This window comes from Pangasianodon hypophthalmus, chromosome 9 (genome assembly GCF_027358585.1).
Source record: "Pangasianodon hypophthalmus isolate fPanHyp1 chromosome 9, fPanHyp1.pri, whole genome shotgun sequence".
Classification (NCBI taxonomy): domain Eukaryota; kingdom Metazoa; phylum Chordata; class Actinopteri; order Siluriformes; family Pangasiidae; genus Pangasianodon; species Pangasianodon hypophthalmus.
This window is the reverse complement of record NC_069718.1, coordinates 21,346,996-21,365,284: the sequence shown is the minus strand read 5'-3', so window position 1 is coordinate 21,365,284 and position 18,289 is coordinate 21,346,996. Positions and strand designations below refer to the sequence as shown.

Genomic DNA, 18,289 nt, shown 5'->3' with positions numbered 1-18,289 from the left:
TTTGTTCTTTCTGTCATGTAATTCATAAAATTCATATAAATAGAGCTGATCAATTTTTGAATGTAATGCAGTAGAACACAGAACCAGGTATGAAGCTGGAAATTTTAACCGTGAATATAGTAGATTCAGTTACATTTCCGGTTATACTTCTGAGTTTGTTCTAAATGGTTCTTATGGCCATAAACTAGATAATAATTTCCACAGTTACAGATTGCATAAGTTTTAACAGGCTCCTCATGCCAAAGAGCAAGGAAATGTGTAACATCTTAAGAATGTCGTCAGATAAGGGGAACCAACTGCCTCAGGCTTTACTCCCCGGAGAGAAAAGGAGAAAGAGTTCAAGCTTTGTTAATGATTGGGCAATTTTTAGAGGAGAGTAAACGACTGCCTCATGAGCAGATGGAAGAGAGGTTTGGTTTACATCTCACTGTGTTGCATTCTGCCAGCAGCCAACGCCCCCAATCCCCACCTTGTTGTCTCAGTCAACTCTGTGAAGAAAACACTTCTAATGTGTCTAAACCTGCGTGGAAACTTATTCAAGTGACTGGTTAACACTGACAGTCAGAGAATGCATGTCGTGTAGAGCGAGAGAGAATGGTTTATTGTGGTAAGGGACCCTTATGCATTTCCTGCATTATTCATTTGGATCTCTTTGTGATAGACACCGTGGCCTAAAGCTGAGTATATATGTGCGTACGTGTTTTGTTATTTAAAAAAAAAAAAGGCCATCTGGACACAGCTGGTTTGATCATGTAGAGATTCAGCTCTGTTCGCTGTGGAAATCAGAGCCAAGAGGAAAGCGATTTAACAGCACTGCAGCATGATAGCAAAGCTTCAGCTCTCCTCTGTGTGGATGAGAGCGAGAGAGAGAGAGAGAGAGATAGATAGGAGGGTGGTGTTTTCTGGCATGAAAGCTGAGAGGCCTGTTGTGCTCCCTCTTGACTTATGAATTAGTCTGCTGCAGGACGCAGCACTTCTGCCCTGTAGTGCAAATGTCATGTCAAAGCGGATGACTTGGACTCTGGTTACCCCTAAGGGTTTGGCTGACACAGAGGTCATGGTCTGTGAAAGCTATTTAAGAAACATTTGTGCTCAAACGGTTAATGCTAACACCCCAGTATTCACAATCTGACTGTAGCAGTCCATGTTGTTTCTGGAAGTGCTCAGTCTTTTCCCTGCCTTTATGGTACGGGATTGTTTTGAGTGGCTTTTAATGGGCTCTGAAATGGACTTTAGTCCTAAAAGCTCTAAAATGCCTTGGCTCAGATTCTGACTTCCTTTATGAGCCATGAAGTTTCAGCTCATGACTTGTGTCCCACTGGAAATACCATTGAGCTTTAGGAAATGACATGGAATTGGCAGCCTGCTTACTTTTTCTTGCACCTTGCCTGGTAGGTGGTCCCGGGTTTAATTTCAGCACTAACAGTTACTGTTCCAGCAACATCTGATGTCATGCTAATTGTTTGCAGATGTAATGTGTTCTCTCTGTATGTGTCTGCTTCATGCAGGCAAATTAACAATGGCTTCCTTTTGTGTGCGTGATTCAAACGATCTGTTCAATTTTCCCACTCGTTTCACTGAAACGGAATGAGGTTCATTGGAATGGCTCTCAGACATTTCTGGTTGTCAAGGAAACATGGTATGAAAGGCTGAGCCAAACAGTGGATGGTTTGGTCCAGTGCTTGTGAGTGCAAAGCGATTCTGTTTCCTGGCACACTTCAGATAAGCTGTTCAAAAGCAGCCTGTTCATGTCTTTTTGTGTAGCACCTTGCTGCTTTAAAGCAGTTATCTCAAGCATGCATTGCCACTTATATAATATAAATCATGTCAAAGATACAAGGAGAAATTTCTGAGATTGTAGCAAGGTCAGTTGCGTGTTTCAACGTTGGTAGGTCCACTCCGTGTCAGGAATGAAATAGTATGTCAGGCAATATAACACAGTGTTCAGAAATAGACATGTAATAGTGACGGCTGCTGCCCCCTTGTGTTAAGTATGCGTGAGTAAACATGACTTTCACATCCAGATTTCTCTTTGCATCTCCCTTTTTTCTTTTTTATATTCATAGATTCCTGTTCTTTTCTCCCACCAAAGACTTTGTCACTGTCGTTTGTCCTGTTTGCAAACATTGGTGTCAACAGTATGATATACAAATCACTGGAGAGACCATTTGTACTCAGGCACTCGGGAACAGGGGAACTCTTTTACATGCTTCAGGTGTTTCCTGCCTAATGCAAAAATACAGGCTTTTCTGAGCTGCAGCAATGTCAGGTGGAGGACGTTTGCCGACCAGAGTTCTCTCCCTTACTTGCTCCCTCTCTTGCTAGCATACTAATGGCTGGTTGCTTTTTCTGCTAGTGTATGCTAGATAGCTGCTCAGTACTAAATGAGAAATGGACCTGAGTGGAGTATGTGCTTCTCATACTGAGACAATGATGTGCACATCCTGAATACAAAACAATGTGTCAGACATTTTCAGATTCAAAATTTGCACAAGACATTCTATTTGTTGGTTTAGAAACAGCTGTGTAGCAAAGGAGAAGCAGAAGCCGTTGTTTAAGATCTCAGCTGAGTTTTGGAGGTTTTCTGCACCTTTAAGTTTTTTTTATGTGTTTGTGTTGCAGGTATGCTGGTAGTGAATGTCACCTGGAGGAATAAAACCTATGTGGGCACTCTTCTCGACTGCACCAGACATGACTGGGCTCCTCCACGGTAACAAAACACATTACAAAATATAATTACAGGAAAGGTGAAAAATGCATGACAAAAATAATATGTGCAATTAATGTCATTAATACAAGCTGCCTACAAGATATCGTACATCTAGTATGATACATATTTGTCATATAACACATATTACAGCTCGACAGATCATTTATCATATATATTAAATAGCTTACAAATTAGTATGTCCTTATCGGCTGAAAGAGAGAGCGAGCAATAACAGCATGTGGCAGAGTGTCCTTTCAGCGTTCTGTCAGTGGTTGATGTCTCAGAACTATGTGCTTTTGAAATGCAACATCAGGGTGGAATTGATTTTTTTTTTCCCCCTTTTTTTTCTCCTCTTCATTGATCCAAAGCATCAAAAGCTGAAGCTTTCAGCATGTTAGGATTTCTCTGTTTGATCCTGCCATTGTTGAGTCCAAGTGCTTTGCACATTCAAGTTTGACCTACTTTTCAGGTTCATAGTGACAGGCTGTAACAGTGTATCAAAGTTTTGAAGGTATACCTCTTAATAACCCTGTGCAGACTATGACTCTCATTGCATTTTTCATTATTGAATGCATTTTAGTAAGGTGAACACCAGAATGTTATGTTTTTTTTAATCATACAACCCTAGAAAAGTGCATTTCCATAGAACTTGATATCAGAGAATTATAGGAGAGTGTAGACAAAGATTGCAAACTTCATAATACATTATGACTTCATTGAAATCAGCTTCATTATGAATGTTGGTTCCAGTAAAACTATACAACTTCATGGGTATTTTCCCACTCCATTGTTTTTTTATTATTATTTCTGAGCCAGCAAATAGAAAGAGACGTGCTATTAGAATGAACTCCCTGGCTTTTTTTTTTGTCCAAGCCTATGCCCTCTGTTAGAGGATGTTATCACCACATATCTAATCAGTGGACAGGTCACCATATCCTAATCCTGCAGCAGTGTGCTGCAGCACACCATCCGTCAGAACAAGCACCGCTGGCGAGATCAGTGATAACGAGGATAAAAAAAACCCCACTGCACATCTCTCCTGGGGCTGTCAAAGTGGCACTTCCAGAATCAAAATGGAGATGATTCAGAAAAGAGGCTATTCAACTGAGTTCCTTCCTAGTACTGTTAGTGTCCGGTATGGTACATGAAAATTTAGGCCTTGCCGTCTAACAGGTCTGCTTTGCTCAGCTGGTTTGATGAGTAACTTGTCATTGTCATTATACCCATTGTTGCTTGCTCCATTCTCCAAGTGACAGTTCCTTCAAGCTAATAATTTCTGTTCTTGTTCTCACAGATTTTGCGAATCACCCACAAGTGATATGGAGATAAAAAATGGGCGAGGCAGGGGGAAAAGAATGAGACCCAATAGCAACACTCCAGTTAATGAGAATAGCAACTCCTCTGACAACAAGGGGAGCAATAGCAGCAAGACACGAGCAGCGTCCAACAACAAAGGACGACGGGGCAGTCAGAACTCTTCAGAACGCCGTACACCACCCAATAGTAATACTGAGGATGTCAAGGCCAGCCCGTCATCTATAAACAAACGCAAGAGCAAGCCTGCCTCAGACATGGAGCCAAATTCTAGCTCAGAGGACACCAAAGGTAGCAAGCGTATGCGCACCAGCTCAAACAGTGGAATGCCTCATGCTGTCCTTCCCATCCCCATTATCAAAGCAGAGCCCCTGCCCCCTTCTCTAGACCGCAGTTGCCCCTCCCCAGTGCTTATTGACTGCCCCCATCCGAACTGCAACAAGAAATACAAGCACATAAATGGCCTGAAGTACCACCAGGCCCGTGCCCACAATGATGATGATATCAAACTGGAAATGGATGGGGACAGTGAATATGGGGAGGATTCTACTTTGCATCCAGAACCAGGCAGCTGCAATGGAGCCTCTATTTCTCAGAAAGGCTGTGTCTCTCCAGCTCGATCAGTTACCCCAAAAGGCAGGGGGTTTGATGCTCAGAGCCCATCACCTTCATCAGGCAAGTATGCCTCCAAACAGTCCAGCAAAAAGAAGGCTGAGGCTGACCATGATTCTGGACTGCATTTAGACGGCTGTGAAGATGGGCCATGTCTGACAGACGAGGCTAGCAATGATGGCATTGATGATAAGAAAAGTTTAGACAAGGCTAAGAAATCTGGCAGTGGTTCCAAAGCAGATAAGCTATCTCAGAAGGCTGTAAAGTCTGCAAGACCGATTATACCATCCATACCACCACAACAGCTGTATGGCTTGCAAGCATCAAGCTTCCCTGCACCTAACTCTAGTTCCTCTATGAGCATGAGCACAGTGGTACAGTCAGTTCCCAAAAGCCCACAGCTAAAGGCTATCCAGCCTAAGCCTGTAGTAAGTGGAGACCCTTCTTTGAACCCAGCTTTAAGTGGTTCCAAGGACAAAAAGAAAAAAGACAAGAAAAAGAAGGAGTGTGCAAAGGAGGGCGACAGTCCCAAAGCCCCGGGAAAGGGAGGGAAGTCAGAGGAAGGAAAAAGTCCTTACTCTGAATCCTCAGACCCAGGCAGCAAGAGTGATTGCCTTCTCAATGGTTCAACAGATCCCCACCAGAGTCGCTTGGCCAGTATCAAGGCTGAAGCTGATAAAATCTATAGCTTTACTGATAATGCTCCCAGTCCATCAATTGGTGTAGCCAGTCGGATAGATAGTGGAGGTATGACCCAACCTGTCACCCCACTCCATGCAGTCACCCAAAATGGGGCAGATAACTCCTCAGTGAAAACCAACAGCCCAGCCTACTCTGACATTTCAGATGCTGGTGAAGATGGAGAGGGCAAAGTGGAAGGTGTGAAGGTAAAGTCTGAGGATCAGGCACCCAGAGAAGGTGCCAAAAAGGCTCTTTTTGCCACACAGCCTCCAAACAAAGAGTCTCCCTACTATCCCAATTATGAGACATACTACTCGCCTAACTATGCCAATCCAAATCCCAGCCCAGGGGTCTCAAATACTGGTGTGATTTTGCAGGATGGCGCTGTGAAGGTAAAGAAAGAAGAAGAGACGGACATAGGGGATGAAAAAGGCAAATCAGAACAGCCTGAAGATCGCAAGACAGATATTAACACGCCTAGTCAACAGCAACAACAGCCATCTGTCATCCAGCAGCGGTCTAATATGTATATGCAGCCTCTCTACTATAATCAGTACGCCTATGCCTATGGCTATTCACCAGACCAGGCTTATCATAATCATTTGATGAATACCAATCCAGCCTACAGGCAGCAGTGTGAGGAACGGCAGAGGCAGGCTGCTGAGCAACACAGAGTGGGAGAGAAGAAATCCGAGGCTGTTCAGAAGGACAGGGATGTTTCTGTGAAGTCAGAGGAGTGGAAACAAAAAGCATCAGTTCCTCCAACTTTGTCTAAAGCACCAAGCCTCTCTGACCTCGGTAAGCCCTCACCCCAGAGCAAGCCCAAAGAGCTGACCTCTGAGCCAACCAAATCCGTCATCATCCCAAAGGCTGAAGATGGGAAGCCACCAGCCCAGCCACCAGAAGGGCTAAAGATGAAACTGAGTGAAGGTGGACACCATGGAAAAGAGGAGCAGAAACCCAGTATTGACTCCGGAAGGCCATCAGCCATGGAACAAGCCATGTATATGTACAGACAGGTTAGGGAACTCTTGAGGGTTTTTATTTTTATTTATTTATTTACTTTTTGCTTCAACTAGTCATGTACATAAATAGTATATGTCAAAATACTGTGTAGAATTCTGGCAGTCTAGTATTGATACTAAAATAGCACAATCAGTATCATTCATTTTCTTTATGTTCTCTGGAAAAAAAGATTCTAAAGTAACTTTTTCCTTCCAGGAGCCTGATTCTCGTCTATGGCCCTATGTTTACCCCAGCAAGTACCCCGAAGCGCAGAAACAGCTAGACGAGGAGAGGTGGAAGGAAGAACGAGAGCGGGATCGCGAAAGAGATCGAGATAGGGACCGAGACAGAGATCGAGAGCGAGACAGGAAAAGTAAAGAGGATAGACCTCGTCCCAAAGATACTCCTAAAGATGAGGGCAAAGATGGGGTTGAGCCACGGAGCTCAACAGCCTCTGAAGAGCACAGAGGGATCAGTAAAGACCCCAGAGCCCATATGCAGTTCTCTTCAGCTCTCCCTCAACACCAGTCTTATATGCCATACATGCACGGATACCCCTACAGCCAGGGTTATGACCCGAGTCACCCAGGATACAGAGGGATGCCATCTGTGATGATGCAGAACTACCCAGGTAGGATAGTAGCGGATTGATGGGTCTTGACATTTTATGAAACAAAATGAAAAATGTAATGAAAATTTTGTGTAGCCTTCCTAATCTTTAGGTAACAGATATCGACACAGTTCTATCCAATGTTAATGGTGCATATCCTTTACAGGGTCCTACCTGCCAGCAGGTTACTCATTTTCACCGTACAGCACTAAGATTTCACCAGGTGAAGAAGGTGATAAAGCTCGTGCCAGTCCGACAGTAACTGGCAAATCAGCTTCAGATTCTAAAGCCTTGGATATTCTGCATCAGCACGCAAGCCAGTACAAGAGCAAATCGCCCACAGTCGGTGACAAAGCATCTCATGACAGAGAGCGAAGTGGAGGCGAAAGAGAGCGGGAAGGTGACCGACCACGATCCTCTCCCTCGCAGAGAATAATGCCTTCCCATCACCACCTGGGTTACTCTCTTATCTCTGGACAGTATGATTTGTCTTATGCCCCCGGTGAGTGAGTAAAGAATTTGCTTGTGTAGAGGATTGTTGTGCTGTCCATCTTTTCCATCTTTTCTATGCAAACATATATTTAGATTGCTTAGTAGAAGATTGTTTTGATGCTAAAGAGAAATTGACAGTAGGTTTTAGAAAATCACTCCCATCACCTGCCAGTCTTGAAACACACTAACTAAACATTTGAATACATAAGGTTCTTAACGATCTTAGAGTGGCCTTAAATTTGATAAAACGTTTCACATTAATAAATCCTTATGGCCATGCACAAACTGGTGCAAAACAGTTGACACTTTTTTGAGAAATATGGGAAGCTGAATATCTCAGTTAAGTTAGTATTTACATACTTTACTAAAGCTCCAATATGCAAATGCTGGCCATGCAAAATCACAAAAAGCGTTTGTGCATGTAGGGATTGGAGCATTTCTAATTTGCATATTCATAGAATGGGGAGTTCTTGATGAGAGTAAAAGTGTTGCATGTTTTTCTCTTGTTTAATCATGTTGTCTTTGTGAAACCACATGAAGTAATTTATTGTTCAGTATAGAAAAAAGCTATGTTCTTTTTTCTGGTCTTTAAAACATGTTTCTGGTGATGTACTCACTACCTTGTACCCATTTTTTTATGTGTCTCTCGCCTTCAGCCATTGTTGCGAGTCAGCAAGCCTCTGGCCCTTCACTCTACCCCCCTGCACGGAGGTGAGAATGGTAAGATATTTTTCTCTATGGTTTATAAAATGTCAGTTTCTAAATTCTGAGCTACAGCATGTATGCCTATCCTACAATCAGTAGTAGTATGTAGTCTTTGTTGCCCTCTAGTGGAATAAATCCTTGTTTCTTTAACATCATTATCAACAATATGGTATATCAGAACAATTTAAGAGCTTTATTTATTTTTTGTTTTTCTTCTGTATTATTGTAACAAGTCTTTGTATTCTATTTTTTTTTAGGCACACATGACAGTGTCAGTACTGTTCCCTAAATTTTGCTCCAGCACCTCCAGATGGTGACTTGTGGACCTCAAGCTTCCCTGCAGCCATGTGTGAGATCACATGAGGAAAGAGCGTAGACTTTATGACATCAGTTCAATGGTGTTCCTGAATTTTTTTTGTTTGTTCTTCCCGGATATCCCGGTGTCTTTGATCCCCATCATTGGAGATGGATGGGGGATGCCAATATCGCCCCAGCCCTATGCCCCTCTGGAAGAACTCGGTCACACGTCCCCTCTGTCACACTAACGAGGTACTCATGAGGGATGAGACACAGCGCCTTCTGCACAGAGTCATGATGTGGTAGCTCTTAAAAAAACCTTGAACTTCAGGAACCTGGGGGACAGAGGAAGCAGGAAATGGACAGCATGGAAATTTCATGTGACTACTTTACTTTATTTACCAGTCTGGGTTTTGAGGCAAAACTTGACAGAACTGTTACTCAAGTGCCCCAAGGACATACAAATTGATGGATATTTCCTCTTTCTTTTTTTTTTTTTTTGCCTTTTCTGCATTCTTTTTTAAGGGTAAGAAAGAGAACAATCCCCATCCTCTTGGTTGTCTCTTTTCTCATTTCTTGTCCAGATACAAACACCGGCTGGACTCTATGCAAGCTATTGATGCTCACCTCTTTCATCCAGTTGAGATTCAGGGGATATACTACAGTTCCTGTTACAAAAGTTTTACATCTGCTAACAGGAGTTCATAGAAATGAGCCTTTTGTAGTTTTGTTAAGACATTTACAGCACCACTCTCTTCTAATCAGCCTTTGTCGATCACAATACTTTGCTTTTATGGAGACAAGCAGACCTCTGCCCACCTGTCCTTTCCCATCAACCTCTTTGCATTGAATGCTATACTGGCTACGAGTAGTAGCAAATGGTTTTCCTCCAAGGGGCTCCGCATTACTCCAGCGCCATTTATACACCTGCTCTGTATTTAACTCCACAGTTTGGGACTACTGACCTTTGGCTGCTTTAGATGTGCTCCAACATGCTGCAAAGGACTCAGTATGTAAGTGGGGGAGACATCTAGACTGCATTCTCTGCTAGTAGGCTGGACCGGAGTAGTGCCTTCCTTTGTGGCAGCACAACCAGCACCTCTGAGCAGCCCTGCTAGGAGGAAGGCAGTAACACTCATATTCTTATAGGAGCTTCTCCGTGGCCTGGCTTCTCTAACTGAGACGGTGTTTCTGTGATGAAGCGCATGTGCCCGTGTGACATGGAAATGACCAGACATTTTCCAAACCACATGGCCTGGTCATAAACTGTCGAACACACCCACACTGTTGTTCACAATGCTGCTGCTTGAGAGTCTCATGCCAAACAGCATGACCAGAGTGTAAGACCTGGGGGAAGTGCCCTCATGAACGCACCAAGAGTTCAGAGAGGAGGTCTGTATGGGACAGTCACGTCTGTGTGCTGTGGCTAAACAGGCAACACTCGACCCGCTATGTGAGGTCCGTAGTTGGGTTGGTACTCCACACAGATTTCTCAGAATACGCTGATGCGTAGAGTTACTGTATACCTGACAGTGGAGTACATGTGCTTTGTCCGTGTTCACTGTTGGAGCTGATTTTCTTCGATTAAGCCCCCAGGTCCCTCTCCTTCCCACTCTCTCATGTGTATCTGCGTGGTGTAGTATAGCACTAGAAAAATATTAACCTACACCGAGAGGGAGGCAAGCTGTGCACATTTGCTTCACTTCCTGTTGCTACCATCCCCCTTTCTCACACATGCACTCATGATGTGCTTTCTGTATATATTGTACAGAGGAATTATTTTAAAGAGGTTGTTGGATGCTATTGGATTTTCCTACTCTTTTTTTTTTTTTTTTTTTTTTTTTTTTTTTTTTTTTTTTGTCTGTTAGCCTTTTTTTTCTACTATTGTTGATATAATATGAATATGTAGCTGGTGTAACGGCTTTATAATTGAAGTGTTATATATTAAATTTCCAGCTTTGCCCCCTCTTTCTTTCTCGCGATCCCATGTTTGCTAAGCATGTCACCACTCAATGTTCAGTTTCAGTTGGGCTGTCCCGGTTGTTTACGTAATATATGAATGCCAGCTGTGGTGAGTTATGTTAAAGGACTTTGTCCAAATTTGTGTTAGCATACAATAAATAAATACAGGTCAGTCTTTTGATGGAGATGCTCTCACTTTCTGCTCCCATCAAATTTGCCCTAGTGCCATTTTACCTGTCCTGTCAGGGGCCATGTTGTTAATCCCTTAACGTCCCAACATGTTTGTCAGTTATTCCACTTAAAGCATATTATTTAGTTGCTTCAGTACGACTAAAAAGGAAAGATGAGTGAGGAATGTAAATCTGGACCTGCTGACAAGTTTCAGGGGTTAAACTAGTTCCCTGTATGACTTCTACCTGCTTCCAGAAGATGCACATCATTACAGCAAGGCAGATATATTTTATTTATGATATGCCATTGGCACAGGAAGAGGTTTTTTCCACACTAAATAAAAATGATACTGAGCGTATAATGGACTGACTAACTGAATTGTCTACATTATCACTTAGTCCTACCTTAAACACTAACAGACATTCAGGTTTAGAAATGGAGCTGCATTCAAATTTCACATTTTCTTGAGAGATTTTTTGACTGTGCAGCTGAATCAGGGCAGCTCGTTTTCTGTCGGTCTTGCTGGGCAGATTACACAGATGATTTGAACACCTTTTTTATCCTAAACCCTCTGTGACTCAAACCAGAAGTTGTCCTTTTAAGCTGGGGTATGACTGTTTTCCCATACCCAAATCCAAACTGTACCAATTTACAGAAAGACCTGGACTTGCTTTATCAGAAAAGAAGAACCTTTGGGCAAATGGGGAGAGATTTTACGTAAGTAGTAGTAACTGTTTTATCTTTGATCATATAACCAGTTAACGTGCTGTCTGGTGAAAAAGCGCTTGTAATAAGTTATTTTTGAGGCAATTTCAGTACTTGTTTTTACCCTGAGTGAGGTAAGTCAGTCAATTTTGTTTTGAAACTTCACAGATGTTCACATTTGTCTCATACGGTGCTACTACGCCTGGTCCCGTGCAGTCCTTGACGCGAGGATGATGTGTTTTTTTTTCTTTTTTCCCCAGTTTCTACCGCCTGAATTATTCGGTCCTTACAAATTGTCATATCCATGGTTACTCCTCCATTTCTCAGTTATTGGTACTTGAAAGAAAGATGTTTACAGCTTTTGTTCATTTCTGTGTTTGAATGCATTTCTCTTGTAAGCCTGTCTGTCCCTCTTCCTCTGTCTCTGAGCTCTGCATCGTTCTTTCTCTGCCTCTGTCCCTCACTCTTTTCCTGGGGTTGTCGTATGTAAAGTGTACATTGCCACATGTCTTTTTTTATACAATATTCTAACTTGCCTTTGTACATTTAGGCAGAAAATAAATCTTTTTATGAGACAATCACTCCTGTAGCTCTGCCTCATCTGTACTTTTTTCAATTTTAGTTCAGTTATGATGGAGCACTGTCTTATTTCACTCTTGATTCCCTTAAAAACTCAGAATCACTGCTGTGCCCGTAACCCTCACCTGCTCAGCTAGAGACCTGGACTGTATTCTATCTCACTTGTGAGTCGTTTGAGATAAAAAGTCGAATGAATAAATGTAAATGTACATACTGAGTGTTACTAAGTTGTAAATACATTTAAAAGCAAAGTAAATGTTTTAACGGAATGTAAATGGTCAATATTAATACAATAAAATGTGATAAACACCGTCAACATGGTCATATTTTCACACATGAATGCCCTGATAAAAGATTTATTTTTTTTTATCACATATGATGTATCATTTCATAGTACATGAAATATTTAATGTATGGCAGGAATGAGATGCCATGATTCTAGGGTTTATGACTGATATCCTCCACCTTGAATGTTTAAAGTTTATTAAAAGAGCTCTTTTTCAAGTAATCTTCTATAATAAAAAAGAAACCAATCTGGGTTCTAGATTATTTTCAAGGTTTGTAAAAAAAAAAATGGTTTTACTGTAAAGAATAAATATGTAAATAAAAAAAACTAACAAGCTATAAACCCTGGCATACTGGATGAAGACCACTTCCACTGACGGAGGTATTGAACGTCTGTGCTTCCCCCCGTTTCACCGAAAGCTATGCTTTCAGGCTTTTAACATTTAGTTCATCCCATTCAAGTGCCATATTTATCTCAGGAAATGATGCACAACAGCTGCACACAGGGAGCTGTATTTATTTTCTAATTAGACTTTGCACAGTCTGGCAGATAGTTAATGTTGCTGTAATTCTCCTACAGCCTTTTAGAACCTATTACTCAGCCTTTGCTTGAGAGGCTTTTAAGTGCAGACGTGAGGGACTCTATCCCTGAGACTCGTAAGACTTTCTGAAATCTATGAATAGCATCCCAGGATATGGAGAAAGGTCCAGTTTCCGGGTACATTTCTCCCAGTTATATCCCGATTTACTGAAATGTATCAAATTTTCATGAACATATGTGAAGCTGTTAGACATTAACTTCATCCAGAAAGCTTTCACTTCTGAGCTATGTACAGGCCATTACAGATTCCTCACATGGCATCTCATTAGCTTCTTTCTTCCACACCAATAGACTCCTAAACTGCATCTTTACCCTCAAGGGTACATCTTCTGTGTCTTCAGTATGTATCTTTTTCCTAAGAAATCCCATGCTTGTAATGTACCTTTAATTTGTATGTATATAAAACTCATTTTAAGTGCAACTTTAATTGTCCCTAAAGTCTAATTTTGTACTTTAATTGCATTGAAAACAATTACACACTTTTACTGATTCTGACTCTTCGTGGCCATTCTCTAACTTTACTCTGCTTTAACCCCTGTATCCCTTATTCAGCCTACTGTGGTTATTGTTACACAACCATGTAAGCTTGTTAGTAGGTTTCCATTTTATTTCAATACTACAAGACAGTTTATTGTTCTCCTTAAACACATGTCCCTGTTAATTTCAAAACTTGGATGTCAAATCATCTTAATACCCAAATACAGCCAAATGTGCCAATACACTAATCTTTAGTAAACATCCTCACAAATTTAAATACAAACTTTATCAAATGCGTTAATTTTATGGCTGAGTCTCAACTCATGTTCTACACTCTAAATGACTGTGCATGTAGGTCACACGGTATCTATAATTTATACAGCTCCATTATGTTGTGCCCTATGTAGGACACAAGCAAAGTGAATATAGCAATTTAGGATTCACGATGTCCTGTTTTACTTCACTGGGAAGCCAAATGTGAAGCAATGTGAAGATGTTAAGGTGGGTAAGTGAATAAAGACGACAGAAGATTTTTGTGTCAGTGGAGAAATGAGACAGTGCAATTGAACAATCGATGCCCTGTATGATTTAATTTTTCTGGCATGGTTCATATGGAGCTGGGAATAGCACCACCATGACGGATCAAGGTTAATTTGCCAAGGCGAGCCGTGCTGCAACATCTGGAAGAAAAGCATTTTCTACTAGACATTATCTTCTCACAAAGAAACACATGTAATTTCATATTCACATTATTCCCATGTACCACCTCCAAGCGCACGGTCCCAATCTTGTCCTACAAAACGAGAAACTACAAAAAGCTGCTCTAGTCTCCAAACCAGCTTGAGCATCATGGCTGTCTCCATCTCTCAGCTATGATCTGTAGTAATCTGAGGGACTGACAGAAATCTGTCAATTTTAATATTCCCATGCATTAGCAGTTGATTGATCTGTAGCCTATTCATTAAGTTAATAAGGATGATCTTGTAGTGCAGAAGGAATCTGTGCTTGCTATTGAGTAACATTTCACTAATGTGCTTACTGAAAGAAACAGTGACTCACTCATGTTTGAGCAACATTTAATATCACTAAAGAAATCACAGTGAAGAGATCTACTTCACTATGCTGTAAGCAGGTTCTCTGGATATCAGGTGACTTGCAGGAGAATAAGAGCCTCAGGCCAACAAGGCTGTGATGAACTGAGCCGTTGCCACGGAGACTGCACATGAGATGAAGGAGGAGGTGGTCACAAGCGGTTCACTGGGCAGAATAATAATTTCACTGTCTTTCAATGGAATAGTAATAATTATTATTAATAAGTCCATTTATCATATTTACTCACCAAACAGTGGTAGGGTGAACAAAGTGCAAAGTTGAATTCAGGGTGAAGGTAGGTACTCTGGAACAATTTTTTTAATTTTGACCTTCATTTTCTGGCTTCATTCAATTATATTAGAACAATATGTGAGAGTTTTGTGAAATACCCAAGATCACACACAAGTCAAACACATCAAAATTCAATAAACAATACTGTAATTGCATTTTATTACATGACTACAGGGTGCATATGTTTTCGTTCCAATTAAATCTACTCAACCCAACTTTATTTATAAAGCACTTTCAATACCACAAGTGGAACCAAAGTGCTGTACAGAAAAGATATAAGAAAAAACATAAAATCAATACAAACATAAGACATACATCACTTACAAAGCATTATGAATGCTAAAGAAAACAAATAAGTTTTAAGCGCACTCTGGAACACACCCAATGTAGAAGAGGATTTTACATACAGCAGAAGGTCATTCCAGAGCCTAGGAGCTGCAACAGAGAATGCACGATCACCTTTACATTTTAAATGGGAACGTGGAACCATAAGGAGCAACTGGTCATTTGAGCGCAGAGATCTACAAGATTTACAGGGACTGATTAAATCAGTAGCATACTCCGGTGCAAGACCATGCAGAGCCTTATAAACATTCAACAGCACTTTGTAATGAATTGTGTATCGTATGGGTAACCAATGCAGTTTCATTAACACAGGAGTAATATGCTCTCTCTTCTTGGTGCCCGTTAAAAGTCTGGCAGCTGATTTCTGAACAAGCTGCAAATGAGAGAGAGAGGCCTGACTCACACCCAGATACAACACATTACAATAATCCAAACAGGATGATACAAAGGCATGAACAACCTTCTCCATATCTCCAAAAGAGAGGATAGACTCCAATTTAGATATAGATCTAAGATGGAAAAAGCTATTCTTAACAACAGCATTGATTTGCCGGTCAAATTTAAGCTCGGAGTCAAAAATGACACCAAGGTTTCTCACGCTGAACAGTTTTTTCCCAGGAGTCAACTCCAGGCAGTCATAAACTTTTCTACACTCCCTTTATTACCAAATAAAATCTCTGTTTCATCCTTATTTAATTGGAGAAAGTTATTCGCCAACCAGCACTTAACCTCAGTCAAACTTTCAGGGAGGGATTGAATTGTATACTTTTGCCCATATTTCAGTGATAAATAAATCTGAGAATCATCCGCATATAAATGATAATGAATCCCAAATTTCTCAAAAATAGCACCTAGAGGGAGCATATAAAGGGAAAATAAAATAGGTCCCAGAATAGAACCCTGAGGAACCCCGCACACAAGAGGGGCAACAGTAGAAGAAAAATCCCCTAAACTGACTGAGTCCTATCTTTCAAATAGGAAGAAAACCAAGCCCTGAATACCAACCTGATCCCTAAGACGATCAATAAGAATATTATGAATTATCAAACGCTGCTGTAAGATCTAACGAAAGTAAGACAACACTAATTCCAGAATCAACGCCGCGTAAAATGTCATTAGAGACCCTCAGAAGAGCAGACTCTGTACTATAACCAACTCTAAAACCTGACTGGAATCTATCTAAAATTTTATTCCTCATTAAAAAATCATTAAGCTTTGCATACACAATTGTTTCCAGTATCTTAGATATAAAAGGCAATTTCAAAATGGGACGAAAATTACTCATCTCAAAGGGGTCTAAGCCATTTTTCTTGAGAAGAGGCTGAATAACAGCATGCTTAAAACTAGCTGGAACCACACCAGATGACAGACTAAGATTCATAATAGACAAAACACTTGGACCAATAGAATCACATACCTGCTTAAACAGAGAAGAAGGAATCACATCACCAGAAGACCTAGTAGGCTTCATATGAACAATTATATCTTTAAGCTGATGCAAAGAAACAGACATAAAACAGGTCAGGTGATTAGCAGGGTCGACAGAAGCAATAAAGTCGTTGCTAACAGAAGAAATCTGAGATCTAATTCCAGCAGTCTTGCCAATAAAAAAGTTTAAAAACTCTTCACACATGTCAACAGAAGGAGTAAATGATGAAGTAGCAACAGGGTGGAGCACAGCATTCACAGTAGAAAAGAGTACATTAGAATTATGACAGTTTCTGGAGATAATGCCAGAAAAATACTCTGATCTAGCTAATTTAACGGCTCTTTGATATTCACTCAAACAGTTCCTCAAAATCTCATAAGAAACCTGTAATTTATCTTTAAGCCATTTACGTTCAGCCCTCCTACACTCCTGCCTAAGAGCACGGGTGATATTGTTCAACCAGAGCTGTGATTTGACTTTTTTTTTCCTGACTTCAAAAGGAGCCACAACATTTAAAATATCTGAACAATGCAATTGAAGGAGAGACCTCAAAAAACGCTGAAAATCTACTAGCTGTGCAGGGAGTGAGTACACGAGATGCAACAGAGACAGAAACATTATCACTCAGAGCACCACATGAAAAATTGGAGTTAAAAAGAACAGTCTTATGATCAGAAAAAACTGTATCAGCAATCTTCACACCATCAACAGAGAACCCCAAAGATAATACAAGGTCAAGTGTATGACCACGCTCATGAGTTGGACCAGAAACACATTGTAAAAAGTCAAATGGCTCTAATAAATTTAAAAATTCTTTAACCAGGGGCTTTGAAGGGCAGCACACGTGTATATTGAAATCCCCAAAATTAAAATATTATCAAAAGATGGGACAATTGCAGATAAAAATTCTAAAAACCCCTTTATAAAATCCCCATTAAAGTTTGGGGGTCTATAAATCAAAACACATAACACAGATTTAAAAGAATTCAACACAATTAGCTGAGATTCAAAAGTACTATAGGACTCAGAAGGTAAATGTCTGCACTTAAACTTGTCCTTAAAAATAACTGCAAGACCCCCATCCCGGCCAACAGACCTAGGGGTACTGAAAAAACTGCAGCCAGGAGGAGAAAGTTCTGAGAGAGAAGTCAATTCGCCGGCATTAAGCCAGGTCTCAGTAACAAATAGAAAATCAAGTTCATAAGAGAGAAAGAGATCGTTCAAAATAAAGGTCTTATTTGCCAGATATTTCGCATTAATTAACGCCATCGATACCGGAGTGATGTCAGTAGCAGTTTTCTGAGAGGAATTACAAAAGTTCTAGTTCTTGTAGACAAAAATGTAAAAATGTAAACATCTACATTTTTAGGATAGTTTCAAAGCCTTAAGTTCAAAGTTAGAAAAACCTAATGTCATCCATTTTACTTTTCTCTCAGTTCCTGTTTATTCGCCTTGCCCCTTACCCCACATACTCCTGTGACATCACATCCATAAGCTCATGTAAATCTGATCACACTACCAGTACTGAGACTTAATAATATCAAGAAATAAACATACCAAATCTGAGGCGTACCACATTACCCGAGTTCACGCTACATGTTTGTGTAAATTCTTTATTTCCACTTCCACAATCTTTTACTTTCTAATATAGGAGATTCCAAATTTCCTAAATTACGTTCTAAACGTGGTGCTTAAGACAAAAGCCACAGGCTTGAAATAAATTCAGAGCATGTGCTCCTCTGTGCTTTAAAGTGAAGGCATGTGGACCTCTTCTGCGCAGTACCGGTGGCTATGGCGAGCATTATCTCTGCTTGTTGGGTTTATCATTTCATTTTCTGCAGAAAATGTTTAGAAGCCTCTCATTAAGACTCAATATTTCTGCTCTGTAACCTAAAACACTGATTCCCAAACCCTGATGCTCCCCAC

The 18,289-nt window shown here is 40.7% G+C and overlaps 1 protein-coding gene across 4 annotated transcripts in view; it reads left to right on the top strand.

The window, feature by feature from the left end:
* Positions 1-11,845, top strand: part of znf609a (zinc finger protein 609a) — a 102,036-nt gene extending 90,191 nt beyond the window's left edge. For 3 of the 4 annotated variants that reach the window (XM_053237246.1, XM_053237247.1, XM_053237248.1), the window contains 6 exons: positions 2,623-2,710; positions 4,005-6,336; positions 6,539-6,953; positions 7,099-7,434; positions 8,081-8,135; positions 8,387-11,845. In XM_053237246.1, coding sequence (XP_053093221.1) covers positions 2,623-2,710; positions 4,005-6,336; positions 6,539-6,953; positions 7,099-7,434; positions 8,081-8,135; positions 8,387-8,396 — 3,236 coding nt within the window. In that variant the 3' untranslated portion in view covers positions 8,397-11,845. Of the gene's footprint in view, positions 1-2,622; positions 2,711-4,004; positions 6,337-6,538; positions 6,954-7,098; positions 7,435-8,080; positions 8,145-8,386 lie in introns of all 4 variants that reach the window. The other variant, XM_026919356.3, reaches the window with a different exon arrangement.
* The last annotated feature ends 6,444 nt before the right edge of the window (positions 11,846-18,289 follow it).